Raw genomic sequence first — 25,868 nt, 5'->3', positions numbered from 1 at the left:
ATCTTGTCCTACAAGGCGAATGAGGCCTCATAATCATCAAATACGTAGAGCGAAAACCTTAGGCTTTCTTCGCCACTGTCACCATTCTGGCTTCACGTTAGTTTACGTCGTGTTGGAGGAAATCTCTGTCTCCACAGTCAGTCACTCCTGATCTGGCCCTTTGAGAGCAGCACCTCAAGTCAAATATACATCTCAGAGGCTCACGCCATCCACAGGCAAGTGGCATTACAGATTATCAGCACGAAACGCCTCGATGTGCTGATCTTCTTCTTGGCAAAAAGGGCACATCCATCCTCGGTTTTAACTCTTCTCTTAAAACGTAACAGGAGCAAAAGAAAGCCGTGGTTGCACTTAAAACTCAAAATTAGTTTAACCCTTCACTTTGAGTCATTGCTAAACCTAGAAGAAGGAAAGAAAAGAGAAATTAAACAAAAATGCAACGAAAGAGAGACAGGGTCTGATTTCTCAAATTAAAATAAAAAAGGTGATTTCCGTTTTTCTAAGCTAATCATTTTGACTTTCACTAATGATTCTTTGCAGTTCCATTTTCATTACAACCATTTTATTAAAATTAATGATAACAAATTTATTCTCACGCGTCTTCTTTTGAAAAATAGATAAACAAAGTTCCTAATAAAAGACTAAGTTGACATCTTGCAACATGAAATATATTATTTTTTAACCGCTTTAAACAAAAGTAATTCTGTAGGTCAAGCTTATTTTTCCGAAACTTAATTTTGGAGAAAATCTCGTATTTTCGGCCTTCTGAGCTTTCCTTATCCACGACAAAACGAAGAAACTTCCGAGATCACGTCTTTATCAGAATCAAAATCTATTCGACGAAGTGAATTCTTAAAATAGAGGCTTAATGATAACCCTATTTTGGAGAAAGCAGTAGCTTTATTACCACAGATACATAGTCAACGCTGAGAATTCCAACAAAATATTTTACCTTCTTTAGTCCTCGAGATATTCTTACGAGCTAAGTTTTAATACATCCCTGATGGAGTCAGTTTTGTACAAATACATCAAAAATGCTAAATTACTCATGAGATAACAAGAAGGAACTTTTTTATGTACAAAATACTGGAAGGACAAAATAACATTTATTATTTTTCAAGGATAAACTTTTTTATACCTAATTACAAATACTGAGGATCTCACTAGCAAGATCTTACCAATTACAGTAACAATAACGATTATACCAATGATTTAAATTAAGTTCAAGGCTAATTTATATGCTGAAAATAAGTACTACAGGAAGCACTACTGGCAAAAGCAGAAACCAAATAAGAAAAAATATACCTTGCAATAATAATTGTAAGCAACTAGCATTACTGAGTGAAGTTCCCGCAAAGTCACCGGATTAGGAATCTACTTCAAGTTAAATACTTTATTTTTCCACTTTCAATACTGTATGGCATGTTTTTTTTTTATCGAATGTGATTTTTCAAAACAAGATAAACATGTGGACTGTGCCACTTGAAGACTAATGAGCACTGGAGCATAATAAAAGAAGATTGTGATGTGCAATGAACTGCAATGGTGTTGAAAGTTAATTCTTTACATTCATATGCTACAAGTATCATAAATTTACCAATGAAAAAACTGAGGTACAAAATAGCAGTTGTGGTTAACGCCATTTGGAACAATAAATTCTTAACTGTAACTCTTGAATAAATAACAAGTAACAGAGGACGACTCCGACAGAATACCAGACACATTATATTAACACATTATATTACGAAACAACAGACAAACTCATCATAAATTACGAGGTCAATACTGGCATCGGGAATTTTAAGTAGTTCCTGGACTAATGACAAAGGAAAGTGACAAGCGCAGACGATTTGGTACAGCGCTTTGCTTCTAGTTGCTTGTACAAACTGGATGATCGGAAATCTTTAGTAAAAGTTCCACTGGAATGTGAACAATACATTGTCTAATACAATCACCACCCGCCCGTCCATCCCCGCCCCACCCCACCCAGCCCAAACTCAGGACTTTAAACAAAGATACGTAATCAATTAGGATTATCTCACAAAATTACAATTTTATATCTTGGATGAACGCTTTGACTTCTCCCAGTATTGTCTGTACCATTACACTGAATCAATTAAAATCAGCCTTAGCCCTTACATTAACACTTATGCTGCCCACTAGTGCAATTTCTTAACATGAATTCACGTACACATAATGGAATTTAGTTTAGGAATGGAATCTTCATACATCAACAGCGAGGCAACATTTTACACGGGGACCATTCAATTTTAAGTTGATGAATTCACCATTACAGAATTTACCACCCAATTCGTTTACAAATATCCAGACAATTATAATGAATTTTGAACCTTAACATTATTCTGTAACATTTATAACGCTGTAGCATTTAACGCAGAGGTCGATAAATATGACTGCACGAAGTGCTTCACAAAAGCAGACTCATATCCAAAGCATTATAGACTAATAACCGACTTTCCGAGGTCGTATTTTCATTTTTCAAAAAAGAACAAAATCTTAATTTGTGTGTGTAAGAAGCTTGAACAAACTGCGTTTACTCCACGCTTTCAGACTCTTGCCTAACCATGCGATGCTTGTTGGGACATTTGACTACCTGTGGGTGTTCCCTCTGTGGTATGTCGACAGGTAGGCCTAGGCACTTCTTGATGTATCGAGCAACCAACATCTGTGGGTACTCTTGCCATTTGTTCAGCGTCTCTTTCGGTGTTGCTACCTGTTGGAAGAAGATTGTCAACGTTTTTATATTATATATCAACCTCGTTGTCATATACTGCTTGCGAGATAGAAAGTCTGCTTTGGTGTAACCGTCTTTCTGTTCTGAACACAAAGTCATCAAACATTTCACAACTACGCTAGCATAATCTGTCTTACTTCATAAATAACTTTAACTATTGAAATCTGATATAACTAAAACTAACAGTAGTAAGCTAATGACACAAAGCCCACTATGTTATAGCAAATGGACTAGCAAGAAGTGCTAACGCGCGTTTATTGTCACATATACGGTAATATCGAGAAGGAACGTAGGTTGATAGCGTTTGAGGTAATTATACTTGCAACCATGTAACGACAGAATGTACTTCGGGTTTTGTCAGTGACTTAATTGTGTGGGGTAGAGAAGGCAATGCACTAAATACAGATGAATTCTAGAAGTTGCAGACTTTTTCTTATGGAAATAAAGAGTAGCTGGTGATGGACTAAATGTTAAATGTCTTGAGCTCTGCGACTCGGAAAGAGAGCACTGCAAATCAGAGATGACAAATGAGAGATCTTTCATATCAGTATTTTGTGTAAATTATGATTAATTGGTGGCTGTGTACTCTTGTTGCAGAGAATTTTGATGCTGAGTGTCTGGCAAGTTATACGGAGTATTCAGTGTGATTCAGTGAATGCATATATACGTAAAAACAATCATGAAGTTCTAGCATTGCGAAGACGGGACCCGATAAAGAAACCTAAAACGGTAAAACAGTACGGTAAAAAGCTAGCTGAAGCACACATAGCCTGTCACAATACTTGAAATAAATGTGGTTACAATTACATAAATACTGGTTTGAAATCAATCAAAATAAGTCATAGCAAGACTGTAATATTGCACTAGTCACCCATGAAACCTCATTTTCTGTTGTGTCTACCTTAGAGAACTTTACATGGTAAACTAATGGTAAACTACTGTATACTTACCAACCGTTAAGGTTAACCCCTTGTTTTTTCGGTTATCTTATTGCATTGGTAAAAAAGAAAACAAACTTATTTCTAACAGAAATTGAAAAACAAAGCTGCTCTTAAATCTTATGGTCTATTTTTCTTTTTCGTAAAAATTTAATTACTAATCAAGAAATATGGACATCTAAACGACTATATTTAGACCTGTAGGGTCACAAAATATATATGGCAACATCTTTCTCTCCCCCTCCCTTAACTGTATAACACTTACACCCTTTAAATGTTAAACGGAACACTCGTGTCATTCTGTCCCATTTCACAGAAACAGTGAGATGAGGACACAAAGTATCCCGTTTATTTGCAAATGGAGCTCCTGTTAATCTTTTACCTTCGTGTCCCCCTCTTTCTTGGACGAGAGAGTGATTCTCTTTACGTTTAATGTAAGCGTGTATAACAAAAGCTAATTATTACTGCAATGCGTCCAATGGTAGTGAGCATTGAAGGTTTAATCCTTCCACTCTATATTAGTTCCTTTGCATTCCGCGTTTTATACTGTATTATCATTCTCTCTCTCTCTCTCTCTCTCTCTCTCTCTCTCTCTCTCTCTCTCTCTCTCTCTCTCTCTGATCTCATCTTTATGTGCTGGGGGACTGACTATTCTCCATCCTAATTAGGCAAATTTTAAATATACAAGATCATCACACACACACACACCAAAATAATTCCTCCGGCATCACAAAGAACCTCACTGGTTCCATCTATAGCTAACTGAATGTCACTTTCCTTTTGAAATACAGTATCCATTAACTTATACAAGATGTTATTTTCCTACCTGGTCCCCGTTTAATCTGTTGAGCAACGTGACGCACACGACAGCCCTTGATTCCTGCCTGATGGCAAAGGGCAGCGAAGCACAGAGACTCCATCTCCATATTGACGACATTCTCCTTGTGGATCTTGTTCAGGAATTCCAGTTTGTCCTTTTCGGTGTAGTCACAGAAGGCACCGTCTAATCTTCCCTGGCCTATGAGAGACGCAATGGTCAGAGGTGAAAGGTCAAATGCCACTGAGGGCGGATAACAAATGTTACGAAAAGGGGAGTTTCATGTTAATAACACAATATTCGCTAAACTGTAATAATAAATGAAAACCCTAGGATGATCTTGCATTGCAATAAAGTCACCAACTATTACGATTCATAAAAATTTATAAATTTAGAAATGCTACTAAAATAAAATATAAAAAAAAACTATACCACAAAAATAAAAGGATAGCCTTACTACAGTGTCCATATTACTAACCGCTGTTAAAACCTCTTAACACTGTATGTGAATGTGGCCAAATACTGTACTGCACAAGCTCTCCTGAGAAACATTACACAAAGATGAAATTATTCCAAACAAAACACTAATTAATTCACTTCAAACTAACAGACAGGAGTAATAATTCATTTGTTTCTAGACTCTATGACTTGGCACATTTCTCGCTACCAACTTTACACCATAAGCCTTGGCTAGAGACAGGTACAGAGTTGCCCAGACTATGAGCTCGAATGAAAACAGATTCCTTACCCTCGTAGAAGTCGTAGGTGCACATAGTCTTGCCCACGGTAATGGTGAAAGGATCGCTTTCCAGCCGGAGGTTCTTGAGATCATGAGCCAACTGCTTATCAAGGAGGGCTGGTCTTCGCTGCATCTTTCCTAAAACAGGCTGTGGAAAGTCGATTGCATATATTACAGCCATTTCTGATAAAGTGAAAACAAAATGCGTACATAATACATACGTACACACACACACACAAACACAAACACACACACACACACACATATATATATATATATATATATATATATATATATATATATATATATATATATATATATATATATATATATATATATATTTAGGTGAAATGAAAGTAGTCATAACATCAGAAAACCTAAGACCTTTGATGATCACTGCTACCTAATTGCATTATAAATTCTATGCGTTTGTGGGAAGCAGCAGTTCTTATCTGTTCCTTCAAAACTTTCAGCTTTGATGATAAGAATACAGGAAATTGTCGAAGTGTTGCCTGAAAGCAGTAATGTCACATGCGTAATACCACTCAACGAAAATTGCCAAGCATGGATACTGTGTCCAAACAAGCATAAATACATTATATATATATATATATATATATATATATATATATATATATATATATATATATATATATATATATATATATATATATATATATATATAATATATATATATATACATACGCATGTGTATGCATGCAAACACACACACATGTACATTTTCCAGTGCAGCACGAAGGAACGCGTGCTTGAGGATTACACTTGAAAATGTAGAATAAACTACGAAAGTACGTGTTCAAAGTCCCGGTTTTCACTCGTCTTCCGACGTGGACTTAGTGACACATACACACACACACACATATATAGATATTTCGAGCACTTCCTTCTGTGTCCCTGTTCACTGGTAAAATGTTGTACCAGTGAACAGGCACAGAAGGAAGTGCTCGACATATATGGTTGCAAAGTTCAAGTAGTGTTTTATGGGCCTTGTTATCTTCTTATATTATACTGTGGTATTACAGTAAAAGATATTATATATATATATATATATATATATATATATATATATATATATATATATATATATATATATATTATATATATATATATATAAAAGCTTTTTTGGACACAGTACCTCTTTTGGCAATTTTCGTTGATGATAGCTAATACACCTGTGGCATCTAATACGGAAGTGTGTGTCATCAAGACTGTCCTAGCACAGAATTTATAATGTAATTAGGCAGCTGTGATCATCATAAGTCTTAGGTTTGCTGATGTTATGACCACTTTCATTTCACATAAATATTAGGTAAATGGAATGGAATATACAATTTAGGCCGAAGGCCAAGCGCTGGGACCTATGAGGTCATTTAGCTCTGTAAAAAAAATTGACAGCAAAAGGCTACAAGAGGAAATCCTCGCAGTTGCACCATGAAACAACTGTTAGAAGCTGGAAAGTAGTATGGAAGAAGTACTAGGAAAGCAGGTACAGTAAAATAAATGAAATGGGTTGCAGCTAGGGGCCAAAGGGACGCTGCCAAGAACTTTAAGTAATGCTTACAGTGCACAGCGCTTGAGGTGCATTGACGGCACTACCCCCCTAAGGAGTGGAGGGGCAGAAGGGACGCTGCAAAGAACCTTAAGTAATGCCTACAGTGTACCACGTGAGGTGCGCTAATGGCAGTATCCCCCTACGAGATATTAGGTAACTATACATGGAATGAAATTGCACATTTTTCTAAAGAGCAAAAGATAGATATAATGAATAAAAACGCTTCTCGATTGTAATTAAACAAAAAGATTGTTCACAAATACGTACAAGTTGTGAATACCTATAATTATATCTGTTCGAATATTCCTCTCTTCTACCTGCGGAAATTTATGCTTGCAAGACAATGTTTCCTCATTCGATATAAAATTCATCTCAATGTCCTTCCATTTTCAAAAACTGCCATTCATTTCTTTAAAAGAACCAACACCCCAAAAACATCCTGTGAGTAATCTGGGTAATCGAAATCTGTCCTCAGGTGACTTCCTCATTCCTCTGGTTTAGGGTCCCTGGAGGGATTAGCGGTTATACCCCGTTTTCTTTTCTAACCCAAGGTGGGATCACCCAAGATCCTTTCTTTGGACCTTGGGATCACCAACCAGTTCCTGTTACCTCACAGTCACCGACCGGAGATGTTAAACATAACAGAGAATACAACCATCTTCCAGTCACCTTCCCCCTTTTTCCAAAACTTTATGGCCTTCAGGTAAATGCGTTCCAGGTAATTGTGGTGGCATTTGGATCCCAAGGGTGGGCAGCGGTTCTGGTGTCATTTCGCGCCTTTTATTGTGAATCTTTCTGCGTGTTAAAAGGGATTTCGCCGGTTAACATCCTTTTTCACATGCTGCTTGTTATCTGCCGACTAAGCTTATCAGTTTCACTTCTAAACTTTCAGTTTTATTCAAGAAATAGTGAAACAGACAGGGGATTAAAATACTTATGATGAAGATGAAAATCTGGTCGTTTGCACACTGAGCAGATTAATAATTCTCAGTATTTACAGTAAAACCATTGCATATCAAGCGTTGCAGTAGCTATCAAATGACTTCTTACCTTTACTTTCTAAATTGCTAAGACTTTTTTTATTCAAGTATGCATTTTTAGTTTTCTGCAAAAGAAAACTATTGAGATGGCTTTGTCTGTCCATCCGCACTTTTTCTGTTTGTCCTCAAATCTTAAAAACTACTAAGGCTAGAAGGCTGCAAATTGGTATGTTGATCATCCACCCCCCACTCATCAAACATAATAAATTGCAGCCCTCTAGCCTCAGTAGTTTTTATTTCATTTAAGGTTAAAGTTAGCCATGATCGTGCATCTGGCAACGCTGTAGGACAGACCACCATCGGGCCGTGGCTGAAAGTTTCATGGGCCGCGGCTCACAAAGCATTATACTGAGACCCATCGAAAGATAGAACTATTTTCGGTGGCCTTGATTATACGCTGTACAGAAAACTCGGTTACGCCGAAGAAACTTTGGCGCATTTTTTACTTGTTCTATTAAATAACTCTTGGAACGCCGTTGGGTTCCATCTTCAAATTGAAATTCCTCATTCATGACGGAAATATTTGAACGCGAGAGCGAGGTTAGGGTAGACTATAAAAGCTCCCTTTCCTTTTCCTTTATCCTGTAGGATCCCGTGAGGCTCGTTAAGTCCTGTCCTCCTTGAAGAAGCAATGTTTCCACCACGGTTGAGCTATATCCACCACGGTGTAGGTATACAATATACATAACGTTCTTCGCGGATACCTTAGCAGAATATTTTTTGAAGGTGAGTAAAAATTTTCGTACCAAAGAAAAAAAACAGTATTAATCAGCGTATGTTTTGTATAAACTTAGCTTCCCTACTAGGTGGCAAATATATTTACACTCTTTAGTAAACGAAAGTTTTTAATCGCCGTATCTAGCAGAGATGTCTTTTCTAAGTTCTAACAGAAAGGAAACCAGTATATAACTACAAAATCTTTTAAGGAAACCAGTATATAACTACAAAATCTTTTCATCGACAACTATAAAATGTAATGTTTGCCCTTTTGCATTTTTTCCTACGAGTAATAAAAGATGAAACCAATCTGCCGCCACGCTCAGTTACTTCGATTTTTGCATCCGATGCAAAGTACGTAGTTATTCGAAATGCAAAGTTCTTTTCATGGCTGCAAACCGACAATAATAAAATTGGGCTCGTAGGTGAGATGCAGAGTCAGATGGATCAAATGTAAACAGAATAAATGAAAAGACTTTAACGATTCAAGTTTATGACTTCTAAAAGCAAGTACGCAACACGATTATGAAAGTGGCATATGACCGGATGCTTATTTAGGCTAACGTCTGTAACATATATGACTATTAGTCTAATGCCTATAGAATTTGGCAAATGATTGCGATACTGGGCAATCAGCAACAAAACTATGCAAATGAGCTTTATAATTACACGATTATATAAGATTGCTCAGTACATATTTAAGACGTATGAATAGTACAAATAAAACTGTATACAGCTTTATATCTGATTTGTCTTCCCCTGTTCAGAATATCTCTTTGTACTGGGTTGCCTGTCTCCCTTTTTGGTCGTTAAATCAAAGACGATTCGTCCCATCAGCGACCCTGTTATCTAACGATCTGTTCTACAGGCATTATTTCAGCCACTGCTATGTGTTGGTGCTTCTATTCACATCTAAGACGGACACATACCGTTTGCCGAAAGTCAAGATGACTTAATTCTCTCTTTTCCTTCCCTCTACACCTCAAGTTTTGGAATCCTCTCTATGCTTCCGATTTCCCCAATTCTTCAAATCTTCTATCTCTCAGGGAACGTGTCTACTGCTTTCCTTAGGATCAGATCTTCTTCTTTCACAGTTCCCCCTTTATTCCCGGGTCACGAAAACATTGTTAATTCAACCCTCTCGCAGATCTTCTCATTTAAAAGAAACGCAACTAAAAATACCACGTGTATACTAACTGTATATCCATGCAATTTAACTAAACACAAAATTATGCAAATCGCTGCAAAACTAATCACATAAATCCAAAATGAAATGTTTAGTCTATAAACTCACCAACTCGAGGAAGGGCTGCATGAGGCCGTCTACAGCACTCTCGGAGATGACCAAATTTCCTCCCTCGATGCCAATTCCTCCGCATGTACCCAGACGGAAGAAGATGGGGTCCTTGCACTTGGCATGGAACATGAGTTTGATGACCTCGTGCAAGAGGATGCCAACGGACGGAATGCCCATACCATGGGAGAAGCATAATACTGGACCGACCTGTGAGATGGAGTTAGAAGGAGAAGTTATTATACCCAAGTCAGAACGTGTCTTTTTTTTCTATTTCTATCATCTCTCTGCAGGTGCAACAACAGGGATACGTTCTTGGGAATTACATTTCTTTCTTTAACTAAGGCTATAACTTCCCAGTTTTCCATTTCGTGTTGTGAAAAGTAATTGAGATTAGATCACTTTACTCCGCAGGTATTTTTACTATCGTCATGTCTATTTTAGGAGAAACTGTGATGAATACCCTGGGCTTTAAAACGCTGCTGATTAGCCGTTTTCTCCCATAATTTACATGATAATAAATGAAGCACTGTCTTCTGCATTTATGATATCACCATCACTGAAATTAAAATATAACCTATTCCAGTATTTATCAATATCTTTTGTAACAGATGAGAACATTACCAAGAGTACATCTGACATAAAATAACATTCCAAACTTTTTGTTTCATCCAGTTATTGACGGTATTACTGCAAAAAAAGTTAAGTATACCTTAGTTTAACCAGACCACTGAGCTAATTAACAGCTCTCCTAGGGCTGGCCCGAAGGATTAGATTATTTTATTTTACGTGGCTAAGAACCAGTTGGTTACCTAGCAACGGGACCTACAGCTTATTGTGGAATCCGAACCACATTATAGCGAGAAATGAATTTCTATCACCAGAAATAAATTCCTCTAATTCTTCATTGGCAGGTCGGAGAATCAAACACGGGGCCAGCAGAGTGCTAGCTGAGAACGGTATACCCACCCGTCCAACGTGGAACTCAAAAAATGTCATATACCTTATAAAACATTTACCATAACCCACTAAAATCCCAGCTGCAATCAATGACATTGCCCATAAAGGTCAGTAATTAAAAGACCAGTAGTTACCTTGTACATGGAGTATCGGTAGGAGCGATGAGAGATGTCCAGCAACGTGGTCCCAGCCGGGAGTTTGTAGCCGATCTCATCCATGATGTAGTAGGCGAAGCTTTCCATCCTCTTGGGCGTCCCTCCCATGCACACGAATTTCACGTCACTGAACATCTCGACCAGGTCGTGGGAGCCCGACCCCAGGGCCAGGTGGTAGAGGATGTCCTGGTCCATTTCGGCCACGTGGGGGTTCCGGAGGCGCACCGACCCATCTTCGAATCTGGTTCAAAGGAAAAAAGAGAGAGGGAATTAATAGAGCTTTTCTTATAGAGCTTATCTAAAGGAAATTTCCCGATTGGCGTATAATGTAATGAAGTCCCAACTGCTCCCAATTCGACATCACAAAAAAGTGTAATAATAATAATAATAATAATAATAATAATAATAATAATAATAATAATAATAATGTGTAATAAAAATCCATAATTATATAATAAATATATTACTATGTAAAATACGTAAAATAAACATAGTAATATATATACTATATAATTGTGGATTTTTATTATACAGATTAGTTTCCACGAAATTGTGAATCTATTAGCAAAAATAATAATAATAATAATAGTAAAGACCCTAACGCTGTACTAGAAAAGTCATTAGGCCATAACCAAAAATTTTGGAAGGGAAGTGATGAAGTAAGGAAAAAATGCGTAAAAAAGATCCTTCATTATCCGGAAGATTCGGATCAATCCTCAGCAAGTAAAAAATGAGCCGAAGTTTCTTCGGCGCAATCGAGTTTCTGTACAGCGTATAATGTTGTATGAAACACTCAGCCACGGCCCATGAAGCTCTCAGCAGCGGCCCGTGAAACTTTCAGCCTGTGTTACTGGTACCTATAGTGGCGACAGACGCACGATCATGGCTAACTTTAACCTTAAATAAAATAAAAAATAAAAACTACTTAGGCTAGAGGGTATGTTTGATGATTGTAGGGTGGATGATCAGCATACCAATTTGTAGCCCTCTAGTCTCAGTAGTTTTTAAGATCTGAGGGCGGACAGAAAAGTGCGGACGAACAGACAAAGCCATCTCAACAGTTTTCTTTTACAGAAAACTGAAAACTGCAATACAAACTATTCAAACTATAATCAACAATGCTTCTAATCGGAACCAAAGGTATATCCAGGCTGAATCGAAACGCAACGTGAGAAACAACAGTCCATTATAGATTGTCTTCTAAACTGACCGAAGAAGAAAAGAAGAAGCATTAACTACGCCCGTTCGACAAATTTTTACTTTACACGTACTATACGAGAAAGTAAATAGTACGCTACACGAAACAAACTCAGCGTATTTTAAAGACTACAGAATCATGGTACGAATTCTGGAGGCCGAGTAACAACAGAAGAGATGATTAAACTGTCACCAAGTGAAAGTGACCGATAAACACACACATACAAACACACACTCCTGTGTCATGAGTATCTAAAATGATAATCTTCAAGTATGAATACTTTGTGATAGGCAGTACACGTTTAGCATCCCTATCAATCGTGAAGGTTACCTCTAAAGTGTTGGAGCGTGATTGTATACGTAATTACTTGGACCATAGCAACCATTATCGGTGTATTATATTCGGATCGCTTTTGGAAAACAATTCACCTAATATTTCTTAGGACACAATGGGGCTTGTCATTCCAATGGGGGCGAAACGATATTACTTTTATGGGGACGCAATGGAGACAGTCACTGCACAGGCGGGGAAGGGATATTAGTTTCGTAAGTCATTGGTGAAGACTTAAGAAATCTGTTGTCGTGATTTTAGCAAATGAGTTGGTTATGAATTTCTTGAATAGCATTAAAAAAAAACAAATGTCAACTATCTGTTTTTCCGAAACCAAATCCTCATTGTTTATATACCTACAGCTTTGTGGATTTACTCTTCCCATTTGTTAAAAAAAATTAACTTTAAACCCTTACCGCTTTAAGTTCAACTGATAATTCGGCAAAAACTGGTGCAATGCTCACTAATAAAAAAAAAAAAAGAATCAAGGGGCACTTACATAACCTCGTCCACCTCCGTTTAAAAAAAAAAGGTGGGAATAAACGCAAATACATCAGTGTTTCCTGAAACTCCACAATACAGGTTTTATTTAGCTACAGCAATTTAAGATTTCTGATAGGGTGCCAGAGTATCCCTCTCCAACACTTGAGGTTTTAAAATCTTAAATAAATATTTGAGTCGAAAGCGAGCACTGATAACAGTATCAGTGTTTACGGTACATACTTGCCTTGTGAGCTCCTGACCTTTTGTGTGTAGCATGATATTCCTAAGGATTTGACTAACTGGCATCTCTTGTAGCAGTTGCCCTTCAGCTGCAAGGACAAAACTACTACTACTTCTAAAACTTCATGTTTATTTATACACAGGTGATTTACGGTCCTTCCCGTCTTCTGATTCAGGAGAACAGAAAACAAGCACCATAACTTAGTTTCACAGTACAGAAAATTAAATGGGGTGTTTTCACGTAATTCGGCACAAAAATCATCCAGTTTTCAGTGTCATTCTACAGATAACTAAAAAAAAAAAGGTTTTAACTTTCTTTTCCATTATGAAAAATCAAGTTTCTTTGTGTCACTAACAAAAATTATGGCTTACTAGTAAGCTGTATGCAGGAATTAAATTAAAAATGTTTCCGTGAGTTAGTTACGTTAGACTGGGAGTCAGTTTAAAAGTCCTTACACAATCAAATTAAGTTTTAAAGAGAGTTGCCTTTTATTTTTCCAGTGACTTAATGATATAAGTTGTGAATACCTATAAATAAATTATTATTATTATTATTATTATTATTATTATTATTATTATTATTATTATTATTATTATTATTATTATTATTATTATTAATTTTGAGCTCCAAAAACCCTAAAGCCCTCTGTTGTAAAACAAAAATATGAAAATTATTTGAATATTTAATACTCAGTATTCAATCTCTTCTGTGAATAATTTTACAGTGAGTGTTTACAACAGCAAGACAACAAACTTGCCTTCAACTTCTTCTTCGAGGGATTTACAGCTCTATCTGGGCCAGCTATTCAACCTTTGACGAGCCGATGCCTTCATACAAGGCAGGCTTCCGCCTTTATCCTATAGGCCTAATGTAGAGAAGGAACCGTGAGAAGCTCTGAAATTTGATTCTCATACTATTTTTCACCTTCCTTTTCTGCCTTCTACATTCACTTTCTCCAGCTAAGTCTTAGTTCCGTCAAGTTTCGCAGTTTTCGAATGTAAATCATCCTGGCATCATACCAGTAATTCTGCCATAACGGAAGAGGAAAATCATTCTCAGCTTTAACGAGAATTTTTTTTTTTAAGGAAAGTTCGAGACTTTTTCGGAGAAAATCCGCTTAGTGACTCGTTGTTCCATTAAGGTGACACGTGGTTACACGAACACCTAATAATTAAAAACACGTTATTTATCACCAAACTGATTCGGATCCACAGCAAAAAAAAATATATAAAAATACTTTCTGACATATTTGTAATTTAAGAAGTAAATGGATTAGATTTTGTCAGTAATTAATAAGCCCATTTTTTAGTATTAGGAGATCCGACAAAAATGGCTATTATCCTGATAAAATCAGGAATTTAAAATCAAAATTCAACATAAATTGAAGATTCAAACAGAGAAATCTGGACACCTTATGTGAATCAAAGAAAAGCGGCCACATTATCAAAATTGAAACAACACTAGATAGGAAAACTGAACAGAATCTGTCCTTGCTTTATGATAAAAGATACGTTCAGTTCAGAGAGTCCTTAAAAGAACATTCAAATATATATTCAACGTTGTACAAATAATATTAAAATCAAAGAAACTTGTTGAAATTAAACCCACAGAAACCTGTCCAGAGGACATAGATATGCGGAAATCTACCATGATGATTTAACTCAACAGAAACCTAGCCTGATGTTTTCAGTCCAAAGACACCTGACCAGGTAATTTAAATCCACAGGAAAATTTATAAAATAAAATCCTGTACAGAAACCTAATGAGATCATACACTTAAATACCCCATCAGATATTCTAAGCCCACAGACACCTGAAGTCCTTTGTATCCACCAGACCAGACCATTTAAATCTTCAGAATCTTAACCAGAATGTTTATATCCTAGTAAATCTGACCAGAACGTTTAAATTCATAGAAACTTGACTAACTTATTTAAGTAAATAGAACCAAAGACAGATCATCTAAATAAATGGAAACTTGATTATATGATTTAAACAAGCAGAAACTTGACGAAATCATTGGCACCAATAGACCTTTGACTAAATGATCAAAATACAGTTGAATCTTCACCACATCATTAAATTCAAAGAAATGGTTTCATTATTAAATCCATAGAAATCGTGGTGTTGATCTGAGTCTCCTGAAACTCAGTCTGACAATTTTGATCCAAACAATTCTGTTCTGATGAATTAAACTAGAAGAAACTTCACCTGACAATACAGATCTACAGAAGCCATGCTCGACACTTTCAGTCCAATGAAACCCAACATGATGATTTCAGTCTGAAGAAACATACTTAACACCGTCGGTCAACTGGAACACAAACTGACGATTTCAGTCCATAGGAACCTGCATTGATGCTTTCAGTTTATAGACACCAAGTCTGAAGATTTCAGCCCATGGGAACCTTACTCTAGACTTCCAGTCTATGAAAACTCGGAATGACTTCACTTCACAGAAACCTGATTCATACAACTTCTAGCTATAGAAATGTAGCGTTATGATTGGTCATCACATAATAGTGACTATTTATATCAGCAAACAAATGCAAGCCTGGTTATTTAAATCCATAGGGGCTCAGCATCATGACCTCGTTCCGTTAAAAAACTGGACAATAGTTCGAACACGTAGGAACCTAGTGTGATTTGAAATACCAGAAACCCGCCTAGTTTATTTAAATGCGCTGGAAACGAAATTTTTTATTAAATTCTATAAAAACTAGGCATTACGACTAAAATCTACAACAGCCACCACCGACGATTTAAATCCACAGAAAATCAATTATTATATAGTCTTAAAAATCTGGCCTTAGCACTTACACCTACAGAAAATCAGTCTGATGACTTGAATCCGTTGAAAAAAGTTGCGGATTAAAATCCACAGACCCCCGATTACATCAGATAAATTACAAACCAGAGTTTGGTGTTTTCAATCTACGAGACAGGATCACGTTATTCAGATCTTAAGAAACACTCCTACATTAATATGAAGCAGTCTGGTCAGATGATTTTTAAACTGAATAAACATAGCTAGTTGGTCTTTAAAGCAAAAAAAAAACACCTGACCAAATGATCTATAAATCTATTCGACACCTACGCAGACGATTAATTTTCCCAAAAGCTTTAGATTACATGAACTAAATTTTAAAAAAAAACTAGAATATTTATAGAAACAGGACCAGATTATTTAAATAGAAAAAATCTTAAACAGATGATTAAAATTAAAAGAAACACTGATTAAACGACAAAGTAGGATTAATTTTCTGTTAATAGTCTTTTAATTTTAACTACAACAGATTCTGTTGACTATATATTCCAAGCATAAGTTTTCAAGGCTGTTCAGCGATGCTCAGAACTATAGGTGGGTCCTGCTCTAAACTAACCAGTTCGCAATCAAACTTGTTAGCCGGTAAAAAAAATTACGAAAAAAGTAAATAAAATAATGAGCAAAAATGTTAAGAAATAATACGTAGTATATTCAAATCCACCAAAGGCGATCAGAGAACAAAGGTGGAGCCAAAGCACAAGGTCTTCAAGGTCTCAACTCGAAATGAAAACTGACACTTGGCCCCCATGGCGAAATTTTGGGCAAATCCAGAGGCTACTGGTGTCCTCAAAAAATTTAAGTATTTATCAATGGGCCCAGAGTTAGCAGATACCTTTTGTCATTCTTCCAAGCCATTTTCCAGCTTTAGATCTCTACCAGAAAACACTGAAGGTTTACTTAAGTAAAAGAAAAGAACCTTTCTTCAATTATAACAGAAAATTTATTCTAGTCCATATATTACATACCATGGTGTCTTTTGAATTATAAATCATCTGGTCAGGTTTCTTTGGATTTAAAGTTCACATTGGAGTCAATTCATACAATTAATCAGCTGAACAGTGGCAATAAAAATTATCCTCCCGCACTCCAACAGGACAAGACTGCGTCCTGGGACCCTGAGATGCCACACTCTTTTGCGCAGTTGCTTAAGAACAGGTACAGCTGAGAGAAAAATTCAAATTCCTCTAAACCCATTTACCTTCTGCACAACACTTATCTGTGTAACAAAACTGATCGAGAATTCAGAAATAAAAATAAAAGGATGCAAAGAACTTGATTAGGCAAACTGGAAGGTTATTTATAAATTTAGACCACACGACGTTACCTGTTAAAACAGGTTTTACTGTTTACAGGAACATTACGTAATATAACAATATAATCCAAAACAACAATGTAAAATGCAATCAAAATTAAAATTAATACAGGCTACTTAGCTTCATATCCCAATAATCATAAGTTATTTACAGCTGCATGCAAGTAATTCAGAAGAATTTTACATTCTCACAAGGGTATTCAGTAACTCTTGACAATCAATATTAGACATCAAAGTCACCTTCTTTTTCCTCCTTTGCATTTCCATTACACAGACTCATTTTTACAGCGAAAATCACTGAGTAACTATACATTCGCATTGCAGGTAACAATTTACAATGTAAGTGCCTTTTGAGGCGCAAGAATAGGTCTCTGAAGTACAAGACTTACTCAACATTTCTAATAATAACAAAACCTCAAGGGAGAAATCATCCTTAGGAATTTAATTTTCTGAAAGGTTTCCTCTAACAAGAAACCTTTCATTCTTTGCTGACTCAGAAATTTCACAGATTTCATATGTACAGGGAACGTCAATCTTACCCTTCGTCAAAAAAGCACGTAGAAAGTTTTAGGCATTTTGTGGAGCAAAAATACATAAAAATCTGATCCAAATTCTAATTCCTTAACGAGAATAATTTTGTACTTAATAAAGAATTTATTAAGACCTTGCTGGAAAACAATAACAGCGAAAATCATAGGTGCAATAGATGTTCATAATTACTCAAATATTTTAAAATCTGGAGGCTGTGGGGTGGAAAGATAGATTAAGATATCGTATCCTGTTTTAAAACTCGCTCCACGTTCAGGAGACTTTAAGGAATAAATCTGTCCATTGAAAATGTCAGTAAGTTGCCGAAGACTGAAAAAAAAGAAAATGTCATGAGGCATTTTTCTTTCTATCTGAGTGCTAGTTGTATTTAGCCTCTCATTTCGGTGTTACCTACTAAACTGTGAATTAAAATATTGTTTTTGTCACCAAGCCAAATCATCTCGTCAGATTTTTTTGGATATGACATTATATCCAGGCGTCGATTTATGCATTTAATCAGCGGATACCAGCAATACAAAATCACCCTCTCGCTCTTGTGCAGGTCCAAGTTACAGAATGAAGTCTGCATTATGGAACACAAAAACATACAAATTTTACACAAAAAAGAATCCCAACACATGAGTGAGTAAATAAAAAACGAACCCAGGCAACCAAATACCATCTACTACCACGTACACGCCCATTTGCAGTTGACCTTGTATGACAAATAGCATTAGCGTTAGTCTGGCGAATGTTCGGTATCCCAGTCCCAAAGTACCCGTTAGTCAAAAGTTAACTGAATGGTTTCTTTTGTCAAAAAACCATTCAGTTAACTTTCCTAACGGAATTCAACGATGAATTTACAGCCACATCATATATAATTAGGATTAATATTAGCATCGACGGCCAAATCAGAATTAGCACCTAATTTCAAAGATAACTACTAGTTATTACTTATTCCCATAAAAAAGCACGAAAGCTCAGAACATTACCGGCAACTTTGCTATCAATATCAAAATCCGTTGCTTCACTGATTCCTTACTTTGGTGGATTTTAGAATACTTAAGTTCTTACTTCAGTAAGCGTTTTTGTTACAAATTTTAAATAGTTAACCACTTTATAAAAAGCTAGGTTTTCCATAAAAACGAACTGAATATTGTCTCCAATTAAGAATAAACAATATTTTTTTTTTGCATCGAAACTTCGTCCATTACCGAAAACCCATCCCCGACAATTTCCTTCAACGTTCAGTGAAGGCTAAAATCATTACTGAAACCTCTGCGCTTCTCTCTGTATATAACTGTATATGTATATTTTCAAGAAGTGTTTCGATATCTTATAGAAAACTCATTAATTACTTAATTTTTACAAATACGAGTCTTTTAAATGAAAACACAAACGTTGAAAACAAAACATCCTATACAAAGTAAATTCTACATATTTTGTCATTTTCACAACTCAGCAACTTTCAGAAAACGTTTGGCATCAAAAGATAATTTCACTCCAACACTCCCTGACCACGTGATAACTAGTCATTGATTCTACCAAAAGGGCGTGGGGCACAGGAGTGACACTAACTAAACAGGATAAATCCGCCCACACATGTTTTTAAATAGGCAAAAAAGGCAAAAATGACCCTTGGCTTTCAAACTGTCAAGAATGAAACTTTTATGTGAAATATCTTTCACAGTTTCAAAGTCACTTCATTAACAAGGGCCTGCACAGAACACTACCAACAGCAGCAAGTCGGATGCCTTATCCCCTTTCCTAATGACAGTGCCATTTACCTAAGTATTTAAATACTCTCTAGCTTCTTTGATAACTAACTATATACAACGACACCTCAGTTAATGGACGTCTCCTCTAGCAGACACTTCGGTTTAAGAGAGTCAAAGGAAAATCTGCCTTGTTAGCGGACTTTTTCTCAGTTTATTGACGGACAGAAATGAGCCCTCAAATGTATTGGATTAGACATGTCACGTGTGTGAAGTTCCCTGCTGAAACAGAGGGAAGGACCCAGCCTACACATAGGTATCGCTCAGTGTACTGTACATCTTTACTAATTACGGCCTGCTGAAGAGCAAGACCCCGTGCCAGCACAAGGCTGGACGAATCTACATAGATAGTTCTCTGCTAACTGTCTCCTGTGCCTTTGAGTTTTCCCTTTGCAGCTGTAGTGCAAATATGTAAATCATGGCCCCCACGAGGGAACAGCTACAGACAACAGCTGAGGAGTTGTCTTCAGAGGAGGTGGGAAGGGATGATACCTCCAGTTCATTAATACAAGAAATGTGTGCAAAATAGGGAGAAGTGCAAAGTTTTGTTGAAAAATATCACAAAGCTGTGATGAAAAGCACTACAAAGCTGCTGAATGACAGTGCTCTCTCTCATTTCAAGAACATAAAAGGCAGACAAAAACAAACACCACTGGACAGGTTTTTAGTGGGAAAGAAACACGGTGAATATCTCAAGAAGAAAGCAGTAGCAAGAGACAGAAAAGGAAAACAACCCCAGATGCACAGTTGCCTGTCATTTTCACGGAAGGGGCCTCCCCTCTCAAACAATAATATCTCTTCTCCTCTTCCCCTTTCTCACTACCTACCACATATACTATCAACCCTCCCAGTTGCAGATAAATTGAGAATAAATTTGCATTCATTTTATCTATTTTATTTTTTTGTGATTTCTGCATGCTGGGTTTCTTAAATTCGAGTTAAAATATTTTCATTTTCCCTATTTTTAGGGGTCTGGAATGGATTAAACCCATTCCCATTATTTCTTGCAGGAAAAATTCGTTTGGTTTAAGGATAGATCAGTTAAAGGGCAGCCTTCTGGAACAGAATAGGCCCACTAAACAAGGTTTCACTGTGTGTGTGTGTATATATATATATATATATATATATATATATATATATATATATATATATATATATGCATGAATGTATATATATATATATATATATATATATATATATATATATATATATATATATATATATATATATATATATATATATATATATATATATATATATATATATATATATATATATACACACACACACACACACATGTCTGCTCCATGATACAACCAATTCTGGAAGTCAAAGTCAACAGCATCCTATTCAGGGTGAAGCAAGTTTAAACTTACATGTATTTTTCTTCTTTTATTCTTTTATCACAATACAGCTTTGAATTTACCAAAAAAAAAAAAATACATCACATGAAACTTAAAAACCTTTGTCCCAGTATAGATAAGAGTCTCTACTAAAACAATGCTAATGGTATGCATTAGCATCATCAACGTAAACAGAGTGACTTGAGCAATCAAACCAGGAAAACTCAGCATCAGGTTTGGATTTTTTCTTCTGATAAAAATTCCATCCTCAATACAGTAATCAAAATGACTAGAGTGTATGCGCATTGGGTGTATCGGACAATTCAACAGTGAACACTATAGGCTGCATTTGTATTATTACACAGGTGGAAAAAAAGATAAAAGGTGCTGGAAATATAAGTTGACTGATACCTTTCTAAAGAATCCTAACCTTCTTAGGTTTTGAAAAGACCAACTGTTGAATACTGACATAAACAAAAAATGTGCATGCATTAATGAACATACACATACACTAACATGCAGCCAAGGACAGGGGAAAGTTTTTGAGAAACCAGTATGTTAAACAGATGAAAAAACAATTAAATAAAAGATAAGTGAAGAACCCCAAATCAGCAAACATCTCAAGAGGAAAATGAACAATACAAGATACTTCCAAACCACAATGTCTTCCTTCCTATGTAAGCTTCCACAGGCATTTCCTGTTTGAAGAGCACAGTGCACTGACCGTGACAACTTCAATCTTATGTAGTTGCTCTGGATTATTTGTTTACCTCCGGAGAGGATGTCTACTCCCGAATCAGCTGAATAAAAAGGATGGAGAGATTTTTTCCGTACTAAATACCTTGTGACACCAAATTTACAAAAGACAGTTGCTTCCTTCAGTCAAGATGCTAACCTGAGTTTTTACAAAGTGTGGGCAGAAAACGAAAATTACGAGAGACGTGATATATTTAGAGAGAGAGAGAGAGAGAGAGAGAGAGAGAGAGAGAGAGAGAGAGAGAGAGAGAGAGAGAATCATAAAAATCTGGAAAACGCTCCAAACCTCACGAAATAACATTTCACAGGCAATGAAGACAAGAATGAGAATCAAAATCTTTTATAAAAAGTAGATTAAAAATACTAAGGGCTCAGAGTGATTTACTCTGACCTTAAAACAAAATTTTAAGAAGGAAAAGTATAAAAACGGAAATAACTTAAACATGTCACTAACAAAGACTATCAATGACATCATCATCAAGAGCTAAAACCAAAGAACAGCACACACAAGTAACTCGAAATTTCCAGGCACTGGCTTAAAAGCTTCTTAAGATACCTTAAACCAATGTGATACTGAAAGTTACAATCTGACTCCTGAAGGACTCGCTGATTTGCTATTTTATGTGGCAAGGACCACGGGACACCACTTTAGGATCTCTCTTCATCTTCGTGAACGTAAACTTTATTCGTGAACGTAAATTTTGTGTGAACGTAAGCTTTATTCGTGAACGTAAACTTAATTCAAGGACTTAAACTTAATTCGTGAACATAAGCTTTATTCATGAACGTAAAACTTATTCGTGAACGTAAATTCGAGAACGTAAACTTTATTCAAGAACGTAAACTTATTTCGTGACCATAAACTTTATTCGTGAACGTATAACTTCGTGAACATAAACTTTATTCGTGGACGTAAAACTTAGTCGTGAGCGTAAACTTAATTCAAGAACGTAAACTTTATTCGTGAACATAAACTTTACTCGTGAATGTAAACTTAATTCGTGAATGTAAACTTAATTCATGAATGCAAACGTTATCCGTGAACGTAAAGTTTATTTGCGAACATTAGCCAGGGAACACTGAAAGGTGAGTTCCGAAGACAAGGGCTTCAGGCAGTCAAAGAGTAGCAAATAGGTCTATTGTTTCGTGGTGCTTTATGATCATTAAATTAACTCGTACAAATGCTAAGTACACAGTCATATGTGTCAAAATTATAAGTTCACGAGATGTACAAAAGCCGGTTAATTATAAAGTAACCGTATTATTAGCATTTGAAAAAGTTGCGTGAGATTAGCTCACCCAGAGACTTTTGAAGAAGAAGAAGAAGAAGAAGAAGAAGAAGAAGAAGAAGAAGAAGAAGAAGAAGAAGAAGAAGAAAACTGCCGATTACAGTGTTGAAATGAACATTCATGAAAACAAAAACACATCGCAGCCTATATGACTGGAAAATCTAAGTAAAGATCCCACAGACATGGTCACTGTGTTTAATAAAGACAAATGAACAAGGAACCTCAGCCCCTACAGCAAAGGGACAGGAAACCAAATTTGTGAAAAAGGAATAATCATTCAGTAATAAATGCCTTACAAAACAGTCAGCGGAAATGAATAATCAGTAGTAAATGCTTTGCAGGCTAGGTAAGACGCGTCAGCTGAGGCTTCACAGACTTGGGTGCTGAGCAGTCAACGACAAATGCTTCATAAACAGCAGGGCTAAGCATTAACTAAATGCCTGACATACATAGTGACAAAGCATTTAATAATGTAAGCTGAAGTCTTGCATACGAACTATGAAATACAGAAAAGTTTCGAATAATCCTACAATAGAACTCCATGGGAAGGTACATTTAAAGACTAATATCAGCCAGCCAAATTCATCCTTTTGGGAGTTTCCAGGGCAGTTAATTGCGGTTATAAAAATTCTAAATTCGTTCTAAATAGATCTCACAGTGAGGAAGAACTTCAAGGGATGTGTCAAGTTCCCTGCTGTAATGATAACTGACAATCAGAATGCAATGCCATTGCAAGGACACGTGATCTATTTGCATACCTTAATTCAGGTCTGTCTACCAGTAGTAGATACAAGAGTCTGAAGGCAAAGTAGAATTTCGAAGCTTTTGATCGGCTTTTATTGGGCCTAATTTTATGAAGCTGCGCCATTCTGTAGTTTAATGGATTACCTTCTGCAAGCTATTTACTTCATTCCAAAACCTGCAATGCAATATCTTGAATATTTTCGCCTTTTTTGAGAGTTTAAGTTGAAGAGAGAGAGAGAGAGAGAGAGAGAGAGAGAGAGAGAGAGAGAGAGAGAGAAATTCCTCAATGAACTACAGATCGTCAGTAAATAACGCCCCTTATAGCAACTGGCAACCTGTTTCTCGAGCATCGACATCTCTAAAACCTCGTGTTGTTTCTTAATTTCCTATAAACAAATTCCTATTCTGTATAAGGCTGTCAGCTTATATCCTTAGACAAACCTCATCTATCAACGTAGCAGGCTGCAATGGTTGAAATTTACAAACTTTTCTCTTTGCTCTGAAATTGCATGTCGTACTTCTCACTGAGTCACCTAAAGTTTCTGCATTTCTCTCCCCCACCCCCCTTTTTTTGTTGTCTGCTTGGGTGTCATATCGTCCAACGTTACCCAAAGAATATAACATCACATTGACCTGCTCTTTCTCATGCAATCTTACGGAGAAGGAGTCGTTTTCGATGAGGGCAAGTAACGAATGGCCTTGGGTTTGAGTACATGGATGAAGATGTACGAGAAGAGAATTTTGGATTCATTCACTCATACACGCAACAAAGGGTTTCACAATGACAAATACCAGTGACGAGAAAAGAATCTTGCAAGGACTAGGGGAAGAGCGACCAAAATGCTTAGGCTACGTATGATTTACCTGAAATTGAGTGTTTTACCTCAAAAAAAAAAAAGAATAAATCAGTAAAATTGGAGAAAACTAATGTATTCCATTTCAGACCTTGCTTGTCAACTTGATACTTTACCTCTTTGTGATTACTACCATGCACAGAACGATTTAAACCGCCCTTGGAAAGGAGTCGGTACGAATCATAAAATGTCATTACCCGTCATTTTAAACAAAGAAAAAGAGTGAGAATTTACCCTTACATCAGAACTTATTAAATAAAATTTCAGCAGCAACTATCCAAACAGTTATTTTAAGGAAAAGACAGAGGATTCAAGGTCTTTTTCATCCTGGTGTGTTCATACGCGTACAGTATCCACAGACCTATTCGAATTCACCTGCTCTCTCTAAGGAACCAACATGCCAAACATACCTCGTGTATTTGCGTATTTCTTGGTAATAATCATTATGTTCTTCGTCATCCCTTGGGAACAAAACGACCTCTCCCTCGTGGCAAGGCATCTTCTAGGCTGATCTGCAAGTTTTGTGTCTATGAACGAACTCCTTTCTGTTTCTGTCTCCTCGACAGCAATTCTAGTAATCAGGGGTACCTGTAACAACGATGATCTGTGGCTTCCTGAAGCGCTGAAGAAGTTACGAGAAATTCAGGGATTCGAAAATAAGCCGATGCGAGCGTATCAGAGAACCTTAGTCCTGCGTGCACTACGATATAACGACAGGAGGCCATTGATGGTCAGTTTATATAGCGCGCTTCTCATGTGCCAGACCAGACACTCCCTTCAATAACCGCACGTGATTGGTCACTTGCGTAAAGGGGGCGTTAACCTTTGAAAGCAGCTACCGTGACGTTTCACTTGTTGATTGGTTCGCAATTGGGAAGTGGCTCGGTGTTAAAAGATCGGACACATGTGTAACAAAAACCACGACACTTGAGAGGCAGGGCAGGACAGAGATAAGCCTTTACACTTTTGGGTATCAAAAATACCTCGTACATAAATTATACCCGGTATGTGATCGCTGGCCATACAAAAATAAAGTATCTTGCATCTTTAAATGTTAGAAAGATGTGTGCGGAACATCCACAGAACTCCAGAGATACCTCAGACCGTACAATGCAAAAGTTGATTCTGATAGATAAGACCATTTCTTGTGCGGTGCAGCAAAAGACAAATACGTTTGGTTATGTAACGAAAAACAGGCGG

General features: G+C 36.5%; 2 protein-coding genes across 3 annotated transcripts in view; one reads left to right on the top strand and one right to left on the bottom strand.

Moving 5' to 3' along the window:
• Nucleotides 1-25,868, top strand: part of LOC136854615 (uncharacterized) — a 493,174-nt gene that overhangs the window by 289,057 nt on the left and 178,249 nt on the right. The gene's annotated exons all lie outside the window — the stretch shown is intronic.
• On the bottom strand, nt 256-25,389 carry LOC136854616 (uridine phosphorylase 1-like). Its single transcript, XM_067131144.1, is given in 8 exon segments — nt 256-399; nt 2,615-2,734; nt 4,520-4,565; nt 4,567-4,711; nt 5,259-5,397; nt 9,874-10,083; nt 10,968-11,229; nt 25,079-25,389. Coding segments are annotated over 8 exon segments (1,017 nt in total). The 5' UTR covers nt 25,168-25,389; the 3' UTR covers nt 256-393.

The sequence above is a fragment of the Macrobrachium rosenbergii genome, chromosome 29 (genome assembly GCF_040412425.1).
Source record: "Macrobrachium rosenbergii isolate ZJJX-2024 chromosome 29, ASM4041242v1, whole genome shotgun sequence".
In the NCBI taxonomy this organism is placed as follows: domain Eukaryota; kingdom Metazoa; phylum Arthropoda; class Malacostraca; order Decapoda; family Palaemonidae; genus Macrobrachium; species Macrobrachium rosenbergii.
Note: the sequence above shows the minus strand (reverse complement) of the source record. Positions and strands in the feature narration are given on the sequence as shown.